We start from the raw sequence: 20,418 nt of genomic DNA, 5'->3' as shown, positions 1-20,418 counted from the left end.
TTTAGTCTCCCATCATGCCATGACCATATAGTCATGCATAACTTTTGTTATCATGGCTAAAAGAGAAAAAAAATTCACATTGATGGGAGTTAAAAATGGGAAACAAAAAAAAAAAAAAAGGGAAACCTATCCCTTTGTAAATTCATAGCCCATAAGGAAGGATGCTGGTTAATCAGAGGTGCAGGCAAAGTTATAGGAAGGGATATCTTGGTCTCAATTCCTTTCCTTCCAGCAGCCTCTGGTCCTTTCTTCATACAGTCACACTTGTCCTGGGAGCCTCTGTAATATCACCTCATTGTCCAGCCAGCAGCTCCACCTGCTTATCCAAACTCATGTGCCTCAAGATTTACATCATTGGCTTCCTCTTCTCAAAACCACTGATGCCATCTCTTTGGAACTACAGCACACTGTTGACTTTTCTCTACCTTGGGAATTTGCGAGGACACAGAAGTGGGTTTCCTCGCCATGTTTTCTTCCTGTTGGTGTCTTCTCAAAGATAGCCAAGTTTGTATGCCTAGAACAGGGTCAGTCTGGGTAGAAGAAATATCATCAGATTCTTTTCATGGTGTAAATATACAGATCTTTCCTCTGCCTTCTGACCAAACACCTCTCTTTGAATAAGTCAATTTGGTAAACCAGACCCGCGTGGTGAGAGGAGGCCAAATGCACATTTCTCAATCCCAATTACAGCCTGTTCCAATCATTTTGCAGTTATTCATTTCCTGCCTCGTGGCCTTCCACTAGTGCACTGAACTGTAGTTCAAATACTTTCTTATTTCGTTTTTAATTTACTCAAGTATATTGTAATCTCCTTGGGGGCGATCAGGGACCGTGTTTTATGATTTTGATATTTCTCATAGCCTGCAGCACAGAGCGAGCACTGAATCCATATTTTCTGTTTCTATTTCTTTCCTTGCATTCTCAGGCTTAAATTAGGCAGCATTGCAAACATGTTCAGATCTGCCGGGTGAGTTTTTCTGCCATATAAATAGAAGGAAGTACAGATCAAAAGGGAACTTGCCACGGGCCTGGGAGTCAGAGGTGGTGAAGTCCACATGTCCTTAGCTGGGGTGAAGCAGCAAAGGTCATTTTTCCAAGGAGCAGCTTTCAGATGCTCATTCTGTCGTCTGTTTCCTCCGTTACCAAGAGGCCATGATCTTTGTCAATGTGGTCCTGTGAACTGGAGCTGGTAAGTGGGACAATTAAATCTGTTTCCCGAAGCAGGACTCATTCTTGCTGGGAAGACAAAAGCTAAGCGCTCTCCCGGGAGCCGAGGGAGCCTGAGCCGCTGTGGGTTTGCAGCCAGGCTACAGTCTTCCTGCCTGCACCCAGGAGGACTGGTCCCTGCATGATGCCAGAAGGTCCCCCTTTCTCTATTTATATCTCTAAGGACCGGAAGCTCATGCGCACCGGAGAACACCTCTGCATCGTGCAAGTCATGTCTGCTCAGGAGCCCTTCCTGGATCTGGCTTCAGGGGGAGCTGTTGCCTGCCACAGGTCCCCCTGCCGACCTCTGGGTTCCGTGCCATCCTGAGGAAGGCCATAAGGCCAGCACACAGAGCAGGAATCCCAGCTCCCTCCCTGTCCAACGCTGCTACTAAAAGGCTGACTGGTGGGGTTTTAAGAGGCAGGAGCCAGGAAGTTGTACAACCTAAAAGGGAATGCACAAGAATAATTGAGACGGTGTTGTGCATATGCCTGAGATGTGCTTCCGTTAGTGGCTGGGATGCTGCCGCAAGAGGCTGCATGGTACGCAACCCGCTACTTGCTCACTCACAAGGTACAAGCCATGGGTTTCTAATTTGCAAAAAAGGAATCGATGAAAATTCAAGTAGACACCATCCCAAAAATCACAAGATAGAATGTTTCAGGTAGAAAACACTGGAATGAGCCACAAAAGGGAGCGCCCTGCCCTGATGGGGCAGCATGGCAAGTCAGTGTGTGAGGTCTAGATGCCACGGGAGGTAGGATGAGAGTCGCCTGCCAGCACCCAGTGCCTTCACCCACTATGACCGGTCTGACCTTGGTCCAGGTACTCTACTTCCCTATCCATCCACTCATCCATTCCTTAATCTATTTTCCTATTCTGTGATTTAACAAAGTTACATAAATTCCATCCCATTTCAGGCACTGTACTAGGACTTTCAAAAATTAACCCATGAGGCCCTCCTAGGAACCCAATGTGGCTGGTGCCATTATCACGGCCGTTTTATAGACGAGGCACACAGAGGCATTTGCTCAGCCTCTCTAGCATCTACCAACTGGAGCAAAACAGTATTTACCTCATACGAGTCGTGCTTGAATTAAACGAGGCTGCACTGCACACAGCGCCTGGCACATCCTGATTACTCAGTAAGTATCACTGGAGACACCTCTCTTTGCTGCCTGAAGCCAGGGCCACCGGGGGTGGGGGGTGGATCGCATACCCCTCCCTGTGCCCTGCCAATTCGTGGAGTCTGTGATTCTGGAGAGGCATGTCCAGAGAGAGGGCTTAGCCCTCCAAGAAGAAATCTGTTATGTCCAAAGTAAGAGAAATCAGTTCCTGATTTTCCCTCAGACTCATTCTCTGTACTTCCAGAGGGACTACAGTAGCTTTTCAGATTAGATTTCACTCTATTCCACAAGACTGTCTGAGAGCTGAGGGGATTGCTCCAGGAAAGGATTTTATAGCATGCAATGTGACTAGCCTTTAGACTTCCTGAGCATTTCTCCCCCGAGGTTGGTTGTAAAAAGTTCATTTTGAACCTGTAGCCTTTAGGCTCTGTCCAGGGCCTGTGAATATGCTGGCATGCATCTTCGACAGTCAGCCCACACAGAGACCCTAGCAGGTGTGCATCTACATAGTGTTTGTCTTGTTTTCTGGCCAGAGCACCTGACCCTATGCAGTGATGGTACTGGGAGATACCGTGTCTGGTTTAGAGAAGCTGGCTTTGTGTCCCATCTCATTACCAGTCAGGGAAGCTAATGCTTTTTGGTTCTCAGAGGACTTCATTTGGTTTCAATCTTCTTTATCTCTCTCCCTCATTCATTCATTCACTCATTCATTCATTCATTGAAAAAGGAACATTTCTAAAGCACTTAGCACACGTGGACAGCGGAATCTCTGTATTTTCATAGGGAGACAAATTGCACATAGTCTTTGGGCTCCGTGAGCTCAGAGTTCTGTGGGAGAGAGCGTCCTGCAAGCCGGTCATTCTAGCCAGATGAGATGACTGAATCTGCATAGGGCTGGAGGCAGAAAGAAACATGAAACGTTTGGACATTAGAGAGAGGTTCAGAATTTGGGGGAAGGAAGAAGTGATGAAAGGAGAGGCCAATTGCAAAGGACCCAGCCTTTGTGCTGAGGAGTTGGGGTATCCTGGGAATACTAGGGGGCAGTGGATGAGACCAGCTGTATGCTTGCTGGACCTACAATTCTTAGTTGTTGTGTTCTCACACAGAATATAAGGCAGGCTGTTACAGGTGGGTGCTATGGCAGATTTGAAGGACTCCATCCTTCTCCAGCAAACTCCATCCCACTGACATAATCACTGCGGGGTCCTGTGGTAGTCTCAGGGGCAGGCAGGACATGCAGTTGAAACTCTCCTGCTCCCAGGCTATGTGATGACTAGAGAGAAACCCATTTGCAGGAAGTCACTGATAAGGATCCACTGTGAATTGTCATCCATATCACCGTCGCCCATAAGAATTTACTCTGGCTAGACCAGCTGCATGGTATCAGGCTGAAAACTTGCCAATGGCTACCTCTGGAGCACAGCTCGGAGGTCTCCATTTCCACGAAGTCTTCCCTGGATGGACAAGGATGTGGGTATGAGACAGTTTCTCCTTTTACAACATCCTGGGTTTCTCATCAGTAGAGAATCTGTCACACTAGAGTCTAATCGCCATTTGCTCCTAAGTCCTTCCCCTTGGGAAGTGAGTTTATTCAAGGGTGGGCATCCTGCCATATTCTTTTTGTATCCCCAGTCCCTGGTGTGGGCTTGACACACAGTAGGGAGTCCATACAACTGTGTTGACTGCCAATGATACAAGACTCCTCTTCCTTGATCAGCTTGTGATACACTGTTCTGAGCATCAGCAAAAGCCTGAGGAAGGGAGGAATCTGTGAAGCCCCATACAGAGGGGTCAGGGATAATATCTGAAGCCCAGAAATCAAGGCTGACTCTCGGGGCAAGCAAGTTCCAATCAAAGATTCTAGCGGTAGAGTTTGGTGGTTCCCCACAGGGAACCGACTTCCATCTATAGCCGAAAGACGTCAGAATGATGTTGCTGCTGATCCCAGTAGGGTTCACTGTGAACACCAAGAGGGGAACTGACCCCGTTTCAGTCCTGTTTCATGTCTTGCCCAGGGATTGGGCACTCCAGGTTTCTCAGAAGCCCAAATGGAATTGGAAATGGCAAAGGAACAATATTCTTTGTAGAAAATCTAGGGCACCGTCATCGACAGGCCCATGTTCTCGATGAGGACAGATTCAGGGGCTGTGAGCTCTGGAATGTGGTCCCTGGAGTGAGGACAGCTTGAGGGCTGCAGGGTTGAGGCCACGTGCTCTCCTTGCCTAGTTGTCCTGGAAGGAAACTGCTGGTCAGATCTGGGATGTAGTCTGTGGACTTGGAACAGGGTAAGATTAGCCAGTCCATTCAATTACTGACCTTGGTGCCTTAGCTTCATTCATCCTATACTCTTGACTCAAAGCCAAGTCACCTTGGATCTGGAAATAATAGCATTCTGGAGCCTCAGACCTCTGTATCCATGACCTATGAGGGTCACTGAACAATTTGCTAGAGAGAAAAAAAAAATACCTTCAGGGGTTGTGGTGGTGGGTAGAGTCCAAGATTCTGGACACAGACTAAATCTGGAAGGCGCATCTCCCTTATTTAAATGTCAGAATATTCCATTTCTGTATGTTGCTGAGAAGTCACAAAAACAAAATAAAAATAGGGCTTAGCTTAAAGTATCCAGTTAGATGCAGAGACAGGCTGTCTTTGGTATAAATGTTTTACTACCACCTTCCAGCTGAGGTCCGACGGCGCCCCAGCCCTGTCGGAGGCACTGCTGTTTGCCGCCATCTGGCTGGGGTTTCGCGGGCCACAAGATCAGCCATGCAGGTTGGAGTTGGGGCTTTTTGTGTGCACAGGTCCCCAACCTGTGTCTCTTGAAGAAGAAAAAAGGAAGAAGAGCGCAGAGGTTGGGTCTCCCCATCAGACACCAGACAACGTACATGGTCACAATTTTCCAACGGGGGCTGGGGGGAGATTGGCGAGAAACAATTCTCTAGAGTAAGGCTACAGAAAAATGTCACTGATGAATTCTGTGTATGCCAAGCACCTCTGGAGTCTGCTTAGTCTATTTGTCTCACCCACAAATAGATGGTCAAGTTGCCATGACTTGGAAGGCACAGGTGCTGGAGTGCATAAACGAATTCGCAGTAACTTTGACAACTATACCCTGTCTCCATCGACAGTCCTGAAAATCCTGTGATTCATTGTGAAAGAGTGGAGTGCTTTTCAGTGCCACAGAGGGGTTCCTTGTGTTTTAAAAGGTTGTCGACATAAGGGGAAGGAGAAGAAAAGCATAGCAATAATCCAACATCCCAGGTTGAGAAAGCTCTTTCCTTCTTTGAGCAGGTAAAATGGCATCCCCACTTTTCGGTTCCTTTTTTTATTGAAATGTGGTCAGTGAGCTTCCTGAGGCTATGGAGTCCTTAAGCAAAGGGATCACAGCCATTGTCCATCTTACCTGCATTCTCCATTGTCCAGGATGGTGCATTCAAGTCTTGGTTGTGGCATGGAGGAGAGAGAGGAGGAGAGGGTGGGGAGGGAAGGAGAGAGGGAGAGGGAGGCTGTGAGGGGAAGACCAAGAAGGCAGAAGAACAGAAAGGGGAAATGGGACCTTTATAGGAAGGACCCTGTATCTGCTGGCAGTGCTGCCCCTCACCAAAGCAGAAGGCAGGCTCAGTTTGTCTTTTTATGGAGAGAGTGGGTTACAACTTAAGAGAGCTCTAAGACCTCATTGATGACCGTCCTCTCCCCTCATTACAGGTGGCGGCGCTCCTCTGGCCTCTTCTTCCTTCTCCCAAGTTGGAATCAACAGGTAGGGGTGAGACCACTGCCAGGGATGAGTGGGAGAGTGTATGGGGACGGGAGTATGATTACATTCAGATGCCAACTCAGGAACGTGTTCAGGGCAGACACTACTGCATCTCCATTCTGCACAGGAAGGGAGATGGAGAACCATGGGCTACGATTGTACAACCTCCAACCACAGCCACTGATGACCACACCTACAGTTCAGGGACACAAGTCCCCTTTACCTCTCTCCTGGAAGGGAGAGTCAAGGCACTCAGAAATTATAGGGACCACACACTTTGCTGATGGGAACGTAAACTGGTCATTCATTCTCTTAAAATTCTTCGAAAGTATCTACTGGAACACAGTATAGGCAAGTTCTGTGACCCAACAATTTCACTCATAGGAATATTCCCAGTTAAGTGCCTACAATGCACCGAAAAGGTATGAGGATGTTCAAAGCAGACACAAGTGAAAAATAACACAAATGTCCATCAATAGCAAATGTATAAGTAAACTGCAGTGTGTTCGTACAATGGAACACTGTGCAGTAATAAGTAGGAGTTATATGCATTGATGTGGATTAATGTCCTAAAGGATACAAATGAATAGATGTTGTTATGATTCCGCCATTTATTTACAGTTCAAAAGGAGGCAAAGTCCATCCGTATTCATGAAGGTCAGAATGGTGGTTACCTTTGAGGGGAATATTGGCTGGAAGGGAGTTTTCTGGGTACTGGCCATTTTCTCAACTCTAAGTGGTAGTCATACAGTTGTATAAAAATTAATTGGACATGAGATTTGTGCAGTATAATGAATGTATATTATAATTTACAGAAGGAAAAAAAAAGAGTAACGGGCATTCTTCCATTTTGGTTGTCAAGAGAGAAAATAAGAAGCAAAGGGGAAGAAAAAGGACTTTCTAACCCAGAAAGAGGAAAAAAAAATCCTCATTTCTTTTTTAGAAACATGACATTTTTTTTTTTACAAAGAAAAAGTTCTTAAAGGATAAAGAGGGATGAGTTATGTTAAATTCTTCCATATTGTTGGAATTATTTTAAAGGAACATGTTGTATTTTTATTGTTAAAGCTAAAAGTCACCAACCTTTCTGAAGAGGTCTAATTAGTAAATATTCTCAGCTCTGTGGGCCCTGTCGTCTCTGTCCCAACTACCCCGCTCTGCCCCTGCAGCACAAGAACATCCTTAGACACATACAGTGATGTGTCTGTGTCCTAATAAAACTTCATTGACCAAAACAGGCAACAGGGAAATGTGGGCCATAGTTAGCAGAATCCTGATTTAAGTGATTTTTTTAATGATTTTTTAAAAAAGTATATATATGAACAAGAATAAATCTCAATTTAAGGAGACTCGAATCTTTGTTATGATCTATGATAACGTGCTGAGTACCTACCGATGGGTACTATACCTAGCAGTTCTCATACATTATACCCTTCAACTTGTTGAGGTCGGTTACATGACAATCCCTAATTTAAAGCGGAGGAATGTGGCCCTTACAAAGTGTGAATAACTTTCCCGAGACCATAGAGCTAGTAGAGATCAATTGTACATTTGAACTCAAAGCCTTTGGTCTCAACTATATCCTGTGCTGCTACATTTTTTTTTGCATGAAATACTACAATCGAGGGTTTAATAAATTACTAAGATATACAAACTATTAAAATCTATAAAATATAAAGTATTTCTATATAAAATAAATATGAAATAAAGTATATTTTAGTATACTTTAGTATGAAAGTATAAAACTATAAAATAAAGGATATATAAAATATACCTTAATATAAAATAAAGTAAAAATAGTTAAATGGTCAAAAAAGATTAAAAGACAACTTGCTTTTTTTTTTTCATTTTCATTGCTATTCCAAGGAATTCTAAGGCAATGCTGAGAGGCGCCTTCTAAAATAGCAGAAAGAACCATAATGCTCAAAGCTGCTTGACTGTTTTAAAATTGGTACATGGATTCATTATTAATAGTACTTTTAGATGGGAACAAACCTTTTGGGCATTCATATGACCGTAGAGATCAAGATTCCTGTTGGTGTTTATAGCCATTAACCCTTCAAATTCTACATCTAAGAATTTGTTACAATTAGACAATTCAAACAAAAAATGCGCATGAACATGTTCCTCCCATCATTATATATACATATACCAGCCAAAAAAAAGAATGTTTTAACATTAGGAAAAATAATGTAACGAATTATGGTTTAATAATGACTATGACATTTTATGCACAAATTAAAACAATTGTGGGGACCCGATTGTGTAATGACATAAACAAAAGTTCAAAATATAATGCAAGTGAAAATAATGCAATATAAAAGTGCCTATAACCAATCATTATATATATTTAAAGCAATGTGTCTGCAAGAAAAAGGTCCAGAAGGTAATATCTCCACTGAAAACAATTATGTTAAGGTGGTAGGCAGGGTGATTTTATATGGATATTATATTGCCTTTCCAAATAGGTGTTTACAAAATCATAGACTGAAAGGGATTTGAGGCCAGTGTTTAATCCATCCCGTAATTCCCACATCAGATCCTCTGACATCAGCTTTTGACTTACCAGCGTGCCATTCATTATGTCTTATTTCAACGTTGATGGTTCTCTTGACATTTGACTTTCCCTGGTTGGAGCGATTCACTGCTTGTCAGGCACAAATCTGGCACCACTGATCTTGCTCTAATCCTGGCGTCGGATTGATAATAAACACTGCAGCTCTGAATCTCAGGAGACCTATCGGGGAAATTCACTGAGAACTTAACGCATATGAAAACCCTCAGCGCTCTCGAGCACACAGGGAAAGTCAATGGCCCTCCAGGATATTTATGGATTTTTATCTGTTTCTTAAGTAAGTGCTGTTCCATTATTATTCCAAATATGTCTCTAGTTAAAATTAGGAGGGAGATAAACAAGTCTAATTTTTATGATACCATCTGGTCACAGGCCAATGAAGAAGCAGTTAAACCCTTTATTGCTAATCTATGCTTAGGACCGACACATTTCTTCCTCTCAAAGCATTTCATTTCTGAATGAATAGTGTGCCATGGACATAGTTTTTAGGTCGTAGGAGGGTCAAAGTGACTTGGTTGCTGGGGGCATCAAAGTGGTCACTGGTCATCACCCTCTTTGGGGTTGTGGCATCAAAGCTGCCATTCTATGTAGAAGTGAGGTTGGTGTGTGGATGTCAGAGTCATCTGCAAAGAGCATCACCTCTGTTCCTTATTGTGGGAGCTGTGCCAGCTGATGCTTACACGTTCCACACGATTTCTCTCTTGGGCTTTCACAATCTCCACATATCCTCTCGATATGGAAAGCTAGTTAAGAACCTTGGGAGAGGAGAGTGGATAAAACTCAGGATAAAGATGCAATTTCATGGACCCTAAATGAGTGATCTGTTGGCCACTGGCACTTGTGTCCAGTACTTGGTAATCAGAGAATAATGCTTCTAAGTGCTAAATACTGTTATTCTAAGGAGTGGCTCTTAAATCTTACTGGGTATTAGGATATTCCAGAGGGTATGTAAAAAAAAAATGCCACCATGGGGTCAAAGTTAGGAATCTATATTTTCAACAGGCTCTCCAGGTGAGTCTGATGGACACAGATGTGCCACAAGCACTTTATAAGGAAACTATTCGGGGCAAATAGAGCGGGAGCCTCTAATCATTTTTATATCCCACCACCTGGAGCTTAGAAGCTGCTCAGTTATTCTTTGTTGAATGAACGTCTAGAGGCAGAGTGAATGAATGAATGAACAACTGGGTTAATAAATCAGGGGGGCTTTGTCAATGGCACCCGGTCTCGCTAACTTGATTAGAAAGTTTGTGATTTATAGAGTAGCCTAGCTCAGACCAAACTGTGAGTTCTGCCTTTGAAGTCTCAATTTGATTAAAACACGTTTAGCAGGGAACAATAATTTTCTGAAATGCTGAGGATTATGCAGCTCGGAGGAGCTCTGTGGGGAACAAGCAATTCCGGCAACCGGGGATGGTCTTTGTGAACCTGGAGAGGCCGCTCTGCGAGCCTGTATCGGGGCCAAACATCTGACTCCTCTTAATTACATTCTGTCCTTGTTTCCTTCCTTCTCATCTTTGGCTTCTGGGTCCAGAGTTTTCCCCAAACTGCCAGGGCTGCATGATCTCAAAAATTAGGCTGAGCCTGTTCCCATGGTGCCAGGGCCTGGGGCATGGACAAGTCTCCTCCTCCATGGAAAAATGGGAAAAAGCATAGGGTCACTTGCTCTCCCACCCTCAGCCTCTATTGCCAAGTTAATTCTGCCCAGAATCATCTGCAGGAGACTGATGATTCTTCAGCAAAAGGAGGAACAAACAGTGAATCTGGATTCGGACCAATCTGCATGTAAATTGCAGCTTTGACCCTTTCCAGGTAGAGACAGAGAGAGACGGCTATGAGGGTTATAGCAAAGGAGAAACAATACTGCATCGTGGTTAAAGCAAAGACCCTGTGGCCCCTTTGACCACGTCCCAATCTTTCATGTCTACCCCTTAGCAGCCACACCTTACTTAACCTGCCTGTGACTCAATTTCCTCATCTGCACACAGGGCTTAATGATCATAGCTCACGCCACCTAACCATTGTGAAGACTGAATGAATTAACACAGAGACAGAGATGATTCTGTGACCCCCAGTTATCCCTCCCTCTGCAAGTGCCCCTCTTATTATGAATGTCGGTAACAGTGATCAGTGGGGCTGCTGAACAACTTCCCTTTGGAGAACTGGAAACCGTCTTTGCCCCTCACATGGGGCCTCTCAGATCATGGGCACCTCCTCTCCCCCCTGCCCCACCCCGCCTCCCTCCAGTCCTTATTTTGGCGTTTATCTCTTTAAATGGGCTGAGGCTGCTGGTTGCAATAGGGTGCTGCTGAGTCATCCAAGGACACGGGGACCTATGTCACGAAGAACTGCTAGCAGGGAAGCAGCGGGAGACAGATTAAGAGGCCTCGGAGGCAGAAGTGAGTCAGCCGGGGGTCTATGCCTCACTCCAGCACTGAGCCAGCTGAGATAGGGTGGCCACTGGCTTGCAGACTTTTCCAGTTTCTGCTGCACCGAGGCTAATTGCTCTGTAGATCTGTGGACGCCCAGGCTGAGTCCTGCCTGCCGGGTGGCCCCTACACACCTCCCTCTGGTCTGCTCTCCTCCGCTCCTCTGTCTCCTCCTCCTCCTCCTCCTCCCCATCAGGCTTGCTCCTTCCCCATCCCTTAGAAGAACTGGACAGCGTAGGTTTTCCAGCCTTCTCTGCCCTCCTTGTCTCTCTCCAGACAGCCTACGAACAGAAGCCGTCACATTTTCTATGAGGGGCCAGACTGCAAATATTTGGACCTTGGCAGGTGGCGCAGTGGCTGTCGCGGCCACTCAACTGTGCCGGTGCAGGCTGAAGGCAGCCACAGGTGGTTCCTGAGCGAATGGATGTGGCTGTGCCCCACTAAAACTTTCTCTTCAAAAACAGGCAGTGGTTGGAGTCTGAGCCAGGGCCATACTTTGCCAAACCCAGAGGAAAACACTGGTTTTCCTGTCTACCTGCTTGACTCAGAGACGGTAAACTTGGTAACCATTTACGATGCATTGCAATTCTAAAAGCCAGGAAATACATAATCTTGCCAGTTATACCCATCCTAGAAAATCACGTTACAAAGAAAACGCAAATCCGATATTTGACTACAAGAGCACGGAGAATAAACAGTGGAAGACTGTGCTTCTGTCTTACAGTGAATCCAGGGCTCAGAGGCTTGGGTAGATTTTCAGATTAGACAGTGAATTAGTGACTACTTCCCTGCGTCCCTCTCCCTAGAGGGACATCTCGTGTCCTTCCTAAAGGAAATGACGTCCCCTTCATCAGAGAAGATATTTAATTGTTGGAATAAGCCCTGCAAACATGCACCCGTGGCATTTTCGAGTCCATTTGTTTGCCCATTCATCCATGTGTTCCATGTGAGCACGTACTGTGTACCAAAGTCAGTAGTGAGTCCTAAGGGAGACAAAAGGGGAACAAGAATGGGTATGATAGTGTCCGCCCTCTAGGGACTGAGAACGCAGTGCCCCTTGGTGGGTTTGGTGGGTCAGGGACAAGGGGAGGACAGCGGTGAGTGGGCATCTAATACGTGCTAAACACCAGGCTCTTTCTGTTTGCTTTCACATTTAATCCCCAAACAACTCCAACATAGAGATAAGAAAACTGGAACTCAGAGAAATTAATTTGCCCAAGATCATCCAGCTTGGAAGTTGTAGAACCTTCCATCTTTCCCTGTTACCGGTCAGGCTTTGCTAAATGGCACAAGAACACTGTAAGCATAGAGCTAAAGGGGTTCACGGTTTATAAACTTTAGTGTAAAGTTGTGATCTTTAAGGAAATCTTAAAGGAAGGCATCGACAGAAGGATAGGTCAGATACCGAATTGGGAAATGGGTTTAGGAGGAGATAGAATAAGGATTTTTTTTTTTAAAAAGAGAGAGAATCTTAAGCAGACTCCACGCCCAGCACAGAGCCCAACGTGGGGCTCGATCTCACAACCCTGAGATCATGATCTGAGCCGAAAACAAGAGCCAGACTCTTAACTGACTTAGCCACCTACGTGCCCAGGAATTTCATTTTTAAAGGAGTTGCATGGAAGATTCCATGCTTATCTGAGAAAACTTCCAAGTAGTAGAACTGCAGACACTGTGGAAAGTGGAATGAAGAAAACATTTACGAGCTCCCCAGTGATCTCCTCAGCCAACACTGCCAAACATTCCTAAACCAGCCCCGGAAGACAGGCTGCAAAGGCCACTTAGGGAGGAGCCCAGCCTCGGAGTGGAGGCATGGGCAAGTTATCACCACCCAAGCTGCAGGCATGTCCAGCTCTCCCCGAGTCTCAGACATTAGCCCAAAGATATTAAGCTGAGAAGCTGGAGTTGGGCAGTGAGGAGGATATTAGCAACCCATCCAGTGGCTCAGAGCAATTTATGAGAATCCTAATTAGAGACACAAAGAGCTTCTGCAATCACACGCTCTCCTCTCTGGCCAGCAGCATGGGGTCCCTCACCACCAAGAGCCATCCTGCATGCTTCAGTGAAAGAGAGGTCAACAAACAAAGCAATCAGGAACTGTTAACACTGACTCACTTGGAAGCAGGGAGTGGGCTTCTCCCCTCCAGCACTCCCCACTCCAAGATCTGTGAGCATTAGCATTGTTATCCTGGAGTGGTGCTTTCCAAAGCTCTAGAGTCTATGGTAGCAAGGTGTCTTATTAATACAAGAGCAGAGGGTTAGGTCCCTTCCAATTTGTTATCAATGGAGGAGTCTTTATGGTTGCTTGCAAAGTTGCAAAGGGTCCCAGAGTACCTATCCAACTGAAATGACATATATAGTATTTTTCAAATATTACCGTATGATACTCATATATACCCAAATAGGATATAACTGGGGTCACTAACTAGTTTTAAACTGAGCAAGTCCCAGCAAAATGGGTTGAGTTAGTCACCCTATTCATATAATATTAGCATATAAAAAAGGTATAAAGATCTATGATAAATACATATATTTGGTTTTATTTGTCCACTGAATTCAGATGAGCTACCGGGGACAAGTAATGTATTTCTGGGCTTAAAAATAAACCAACAACCATGAAAACTGAGCAAAGTACAAAGAGGAAGATTAAATGCTTCTTGATGCTGGAGCATATTATTTATAGCTAAGGTGATCTGGCCACTAGCAACCAAGATTTTTTTCCCTGGAGCATGGTTTAATGGAAAGACGATCAGAACTGGAGTTACGTGAACTATAAAAATCCATACAGGGTGTTTTCCAGAGACCAGCAGCATCAGCATCACCTGGAGCTTGTTAGAAATGCCAAATCTCAGGCTCTCCATCCTCAGACCGACTGAAACAGAATCTGCATTTTAACAAGATCCCCAGGTGATTCCTGTTGACATTACAGTGTAAAAGTTGTGCTGTAGCTCATTTAACCCAATGGGGCCTCATTTTCCTGCTCTGTGACATGGAAATAATATGTACCTGAGAATACTGTATGAAGCATTGGTAAGAATATTTGTGACTCACTTGGCACTGCACTGGGCCACTGAGTACAGGCTCAAAAACAATTATTTCCTTCCTTTTCCTCAGCATCATTTGCTGCTGAATAATATTATTATACACCCTTGTTCTCCTCAATTTCTTTTTTTTGGCCTCTATATGCCAAAAGAACTTTAACCTCTATGTCTTCCTTCTGTCTCTTCAAATCCCAGGATCACATTTAAAAAAAATAACAGAATCCATACGATTGATGGGACCTAACAGATTTCCCATTCAACCTGAACTTTGAAGCTGGAAATGCCATTTTTTAGGTCCCAGACTGACTCATTCTTTATGTTCTCACTCAAGTGTCACCTGTTAGGTGCCAGGGAGATACCAGATACTCAATAGATATTTGCTGGTTACTGGATAAAGTAATGAATGACACTCTATGAACTCTGGCCCATTCTATTCTTCATTGAAATCTTACTTTTCTTTATGACTTACTCTACCTTTTCATCTTTCCATTAAAAAACCCTGTATCTCATATTTCTCCTTGATTCCTCTTTCACTTATCCAAGATAAGAATATATACACATATATGTATATATGAATTCACATACGAATTATTATTAAATATGTTCATATTTTGAGATGAGATATTTTAAGTTTATATATTGCCAATCAACGTGACTGTAAGTTCCTTGAAGGAGAGATGAAAAGGACCATGATATCCCCTTCTTGGAACATCAGCGTCTAGGAAAGTATGTTTCTCAGTAAATGTTGGATACTGGTGATCAGTGCTGAAAAGTACCCATGAGTGTTGTTACTAAAGTACTAAGAATTGAAGATCCCCATGGGGCACTCCACTATCTGAGAAAGGATACAACAATTAGACAAGGAAGGTAAGGTCTTACTGGGATCCTGTGTTAGAGAAATCAACAGTCCTTTTCCTAGGGAAATGCCTGGCAGGCTTCATGTAAGAGGTTCTCCCAATAACCAAACACTCCACTCAAAGGTTATATTTATACAGCTCATTAGGAAAATTTTTTATACTTTTGACACTCATTAGACTCGTAATCGTCCACTGAAGCTACTCTATAACAAGAGATAAACACTCCATTCTAGAGGATGAATAATAATTAGGTACTGCTTAGCACTGTGCTCTTTACAGGTCTAATTTTAGAGCATAATTAATCCTGCTGAAGCTGCATAAGATAAGTGAAATATTTATGCAGCTGTGTTAATTCATGTATTTACTCCTAGAGAGACATTCAGAATTGGACATGGCTTTCCGGGAAGATTATCTTAAGACACCCCCTGGAGCAATGTCATTTTCTCTCCAATGTCTTTGCTTCCAGATGGTCTCTAAAGATGAAGCTGAGAAGACACGTTTCCCAATCCTTACAGTCTGACCAGGGAAGCAATGAATTTAGATGCTCTGCTAGTACAAGGAACACACTTCTGGCCTATCTGGATGCCTTTACTTTGTATTTTTTATTTGCCACAAAGAGGACATTTTGTGTTTGGCATCATAAGTGTTGTTTCCATGATACTCTTAGCACCAATACCCAATACAACACTAAATAAGCTATACTGAATACTGAAGTTGTGGATGGACAATGAGGAGGAGAACGAGGTGGAAAATGGTGAATGATGATCATGCTGGTGATAAAATGATGGTAGTGTTGGTGATGGTGGTGATGACCATGATGATGATGATGATGATGGTGGTGTTGGTTCTGATGGTAGTGGGAATGATGATGGTGATGATGGTAGAGGTGACGGTGATGGTGATGGGGGTGGGGGTCGGGGTGGTGGTAATGGTGATGGTGGTGATGATGGTGGTGATGGTGGTGATGATGATGGTGATAGTGATGGTGATAGTGGTGGTGATGGTGATGATGGTAGTGATTATGATGGTGGTGGTGGTGATGATGATGATGGTGGTGATAGTGATGATGATGATAGTCATGGTCATGATAATGATGATGGAAATGATAGTAATAGCTAACATTTATTGAACCATTTCTATTTCCAGGTGCTGGTTCTATTTCCAGGTCCAAGTTCTTTACATATATCCTCTCATTTCATCCTGACACCAACCTTATTAGGGAAATATTTCTGCATGCATTTATTCACAGATGAGTAAACAGAGACTAAGAAAGATTACCCACTTCATAGAAGTATTTTGTCAGTAGGACAATAGATTTAGTTCAGATATACACTAAATTACTCCTTCCTAAAGGATCTATAAATCTCAAGCACCTAATTAGCCAACTTCAATAGACATCCTAGGGAATTAAATGAAGCAGTTTTACATAATTGACCTGCTTCCAGAGCAAGGCCCCTGAAGTAGAAGCCCTACCACTTACTAGCTAGCCCTCTGAGCTTCTGTTTCCCCCTCTGTAAAATGTGTAGAAGCAACAAAAAATTTCATAAAGTCATTATGAATATTGAAGAACACAGGTAATGTATACAATATGGTAACTGGCATATCCCACTCCCTAAATATGTTGCTGTTCCATAGCAGATGCTGCCAGAATAACAGCAAGGAGTTAACAGTAGGAATAGAGTTAGAACTCACTTATTTGACAGCTATCCATCATATTTAAAAGTTTCCTGTCAAATGAAGTATATTTCAACACTGACCATTCACCTGTGCATGTGTTTGTTCATTCATTCCTTCATTGACCAGTTATCGGGTCAGGATAAGCTCAGGATTTTGTGGTATTTACTGATGGAAACAAGACTCATTTGTTGAATATTCACCCTGTTAGGGGGACTTGGGAGACCAGTGTGGTAGGTGGAGGAAACGGTCGCAATTCTTACCCCCACCCTTCTCTGCGTCCACATCCCTTGTCATTTAACTCCAAATTCCTCCTGTAAAAGGCAGAGTATACCTCTGATCCCTTTACTCTGGCATCGGCCATTTGACTTGCTTTACATGGAAGTGTGTTCGTAGATATGAACAGGGCAAAGCAGAGTCTTGAAATGCACATGTACGATTAGGTATCCTCCTCTATGCCAGTGACATAAGCAAGAAAAGACCTTCTCCCAGGCGACTCTTACCCTCTTGGCCTGAGACCCAGAATAAACACATGCAGGGCAGACACCACACATTTTAATCCATGGGTGCACAGCAGGGGACAGAGCCATCACGCCACCACAGCCTGAGACAGAGCTCCTCCACTCAACCTGCACTCCCATGAGCAAAATAAATGCATAGTGGCGTATGCCTCTCAGATTTCACAGCCAGAGCTGACCGACACAGCCACAAATCACTGTTACACAATAGAGAACATGGCTCATGATCAGAAGAAGGTACAAATGCCCCATAGGGAATTCGGAGGATCAGATGTTCTTATTTGGGAGTTAAATATAAAACACATTTAGATGTTTTGATGGCACTTGGAGAATCTAGGGCTTAATTCTGGGAGCAGAGAGAGGAGAAGTTGCAAGGAGATAGGCACCTGGTTCAAATTCACACCACACTGTGCACTAATGTCAGTGCATTTCAGTGTTGTGTTTGATCCACAGTGGTTGCCGGATTCTCCTCTCCCAGCTCTGGAGAGCTACGACTCCGCAACCATCTCTGAACATGGCCTCCAGCTGCCTTTGCATGCAGCTTCTGCCCTGGGCTTGAGCTTTTGTATCCCATTCACACTTACTCAAGTTCTCGGGATCAACCTGCCATTTCTGCTTTACCTTTCTCACTGTTGGGAATTCCAAAGGAAACCAACATGCCTTTTGAGCTAGGACAGTATCCTAAAAACCATGTCATGGAACTCCATGCAATGAGATCAGCAACTGGGAAGTACAGAGGGCAGACTGAAGGCAATGCTGCTGGAGACACGGTCCACCCAAGCATCTATACTGCTCCCTAAATGCCATGGTCCCGTTAGACTGTAAGACCCATGGGGGTGAAAACTGTCTTTTGGCATGAGAAGCAGGTAGGCTTTAGTGGAAACCCAAGGGATTTCTGCTCATGTTCCTTTTCTAGAGATTGCTTCTCCTTCACTCCTCCACTGGATAATATCAGGAGCCTCTGTGTTAGTACAACATAACCCCACCCCTTAGGCACTCCTGATGGGTCCAGGAAAAAGTCTTTGTTTCAAAAAAGCACCAGGAATCCTTCCTCTGAAATTTGATATTTAGAATCTAGAGAGCAGAGATTAGGGCCAGAGCCAAGTCATGTAACATCATGGTTCCTCTATCCCAGCGCTACTAACCTTTGAGGTCAGACAATTCTGTGTGCTGAGATGAGGGGGCCGTCCTGGGCATTGTATGATGTTTGCCAGCATCCCCGGCCTCTCCTCACTCGATGCCAGTAGGAAACAGCCTCCCAATCATGACAAACAAAGATGTCTCCAGACATAGCCAAGTGCCCCCTGGGGGGCAAAATTGCCCCCACTGAGAATCACTGCCTCAGTACAAGACCTATGAATTCCTGCTATTAATACTCCAGGATTGCTCCGGTTCCTGTTTTATTTTTTTTCTAAACCTATTTGCTCAACTCTTTCCTAAATTCACTGAGATAGACAGTTCTGCATCCTTAAAATAAATTTCTTTAGAAAATTTTGTTGTCTAAAATTGGTTTCCATTATAAGCAACCTAAAAAGCCATGGTGTCGTGTGAGTGGCACCCAATAAATAGTGAGCAAACTCATCATACGAAAATCCATTGGAAAGCCAATCAGCAACAAGAGAGAGTGCAAGGGTGTCCAGTCCCCTGAGAGGGGGTCACCCAAGGTCTTACCATCACCCACAAACTGGAGCAGGGCCAGGTCAATCTGCCTCTTCCACGGGGAGCCCTTCTGGAGGGCAATCCCATAACCAGTGGTGGCAAAGATGTACCCACTCCCAATGGTCACCAGCTTGCAGCCTTCATCCCTCCCAGCCTTGTAATTCAAGACCGCCGCATCATAGATGAAAGCGTCCAGTTTCCTGCAATGACAAGAAAAACAGGGAGTCATGGGCATGGCCAGGTACCGTTTTGGGGCCCAGCTCCCAAGGCCTGATCCAGCATCACACACTTCCTTTCACACTGTACAGGGTGACTCATGGCCACTCCATCCCCTCATCATAAAAGGATCTATTTTTAATGAGGAGATAAAAGCCAGAACCTTTTCTCTCCAAGTTACAAGAGGCAGCTAAATAAAGACATGAAGAATCCTTATGCCCAAGTGAGTAAACAGTTGAGTTTGCTGGTTTGCTAAGTGTTTGGCCTTAGCACTCCCAACAGTGGGGAACAGCGGCCTATTTAGAAAGGTTTACATCAGACCAAAATAAACCATTAAGGTTCAGGAGATTTGGTGTAGGGTGCAGGAAAGCAGAATAAGTAAATAGGAATGATGTCTTACTTCCAAGGGACACATATTTACTATTTATATTACAAAAATTATTACATGATAATTTTTAGAAACTCAAATAATATAGAAAATATAAAAAGTGCAATTGACATTTAAATTGCCTGATAATTCCATAATTCAGAGGCAACTTCTGTTAATCCATTGGTGAATAGCCTTCCAAATTTCTTATGCGTGTGTGTGTGTGCACGTGCACGTGCGCAAATGTGCACACCCCTTTTAGAATAGGAGTTGGCAAACTTTTTCTGTAAAGACCAGATAAACAGTTTAAGGTTTATGGGCCATACAGTCTGTATCACAACTATTCAACTCTGTTGCTGTGGTCCCTCCACTCCCCAAATCCGTATGTCGAAGCCCTAACCCCCAGCACCTCAGAATATGATCTTATTTGGGAAAAGGTCATTGCAGATGTGATTAGCTAACATGAGATCACATGGGGGAAGGGAAGGCCCCCACCCCATATGCTGGGGTGTTCTCATAAAGAAGGAAATCAGACCACAAACGCACAAACAGGGAGACCACCACCATGTGAGGGTTGGAGCTAAGACCCCTGCAAGCCATGCAACCACCAGAAGCAGGGAGAAGGACCGGAACAGATGCTACCCTCGTGCCTTCAGAGTAAGCACAGCCCTGCTAACACCTTAATCTCACACTTCCAGCCTTCCAGAACCGTGAGATGGAAAAGTCTCATTGTTTAAGCCTCTCCGTTTGTGGCACTTTGCTATGGTAGACCTATGCAGTGAATACATAGCACAAAAGCAGCCCTAGATAATACATAAATGAATGAATTCAGCTCTGTTCCATAAAAGGTTATTTACAAACACAGATTGGCCCATGGGCCGCAGTGTGTCCTTGTTTCAACCCCTAAAGCTTATTTCAAATCACATGTGAATGTATCTCTATGCCAATAAACATAGAACCTTTTCCCCTTCATTGATGTGCTTATTTTTATTAA

At 44.1% G+C, this 20,418-nt stretch overlaps 1 protein-coding gene across 1 annotated transcript in view; it reads right to left on the bottom strand.

The window, feature by feature from the left end:
• The window catches only part of GRIN2A (glutamate ionotropic receptor NMDA type subunit 2A), a 374,836-nt gene that overhangs the window by 19,843 nt on the left and 334,575 nt on the right, over positions 1-20,418 (bottom strand). The window contains exon 12 of the mRNA XM_041750636.1: positions 18,854-19,041. Within this exon, the coding sequence (XP_041606570.1) occupies positions 18,854-19,041 (188 nt within the window). The remainder of the gene's footprint in view (positions 1-18,853; positions 19,042-20,418) is intronic.

The sequence above is a fragment of the Vulpes lagopus genome, chromosome 3, assembly GCF_018345385.1.
Source record: "Vulpes lagopus strain Blue_001 chromosome 3, ASM1834538v1, whole genome shotgun sequence".
Lineage (NCBI taxonomy): Eukaryota > Metazoa > Chordata > Mammalia > Carnivora > Canidae > Vulpes > Vulpes lagopus.
This window is presented reverse-complemented; position numbering and strand designations above follow the sequence as displayed.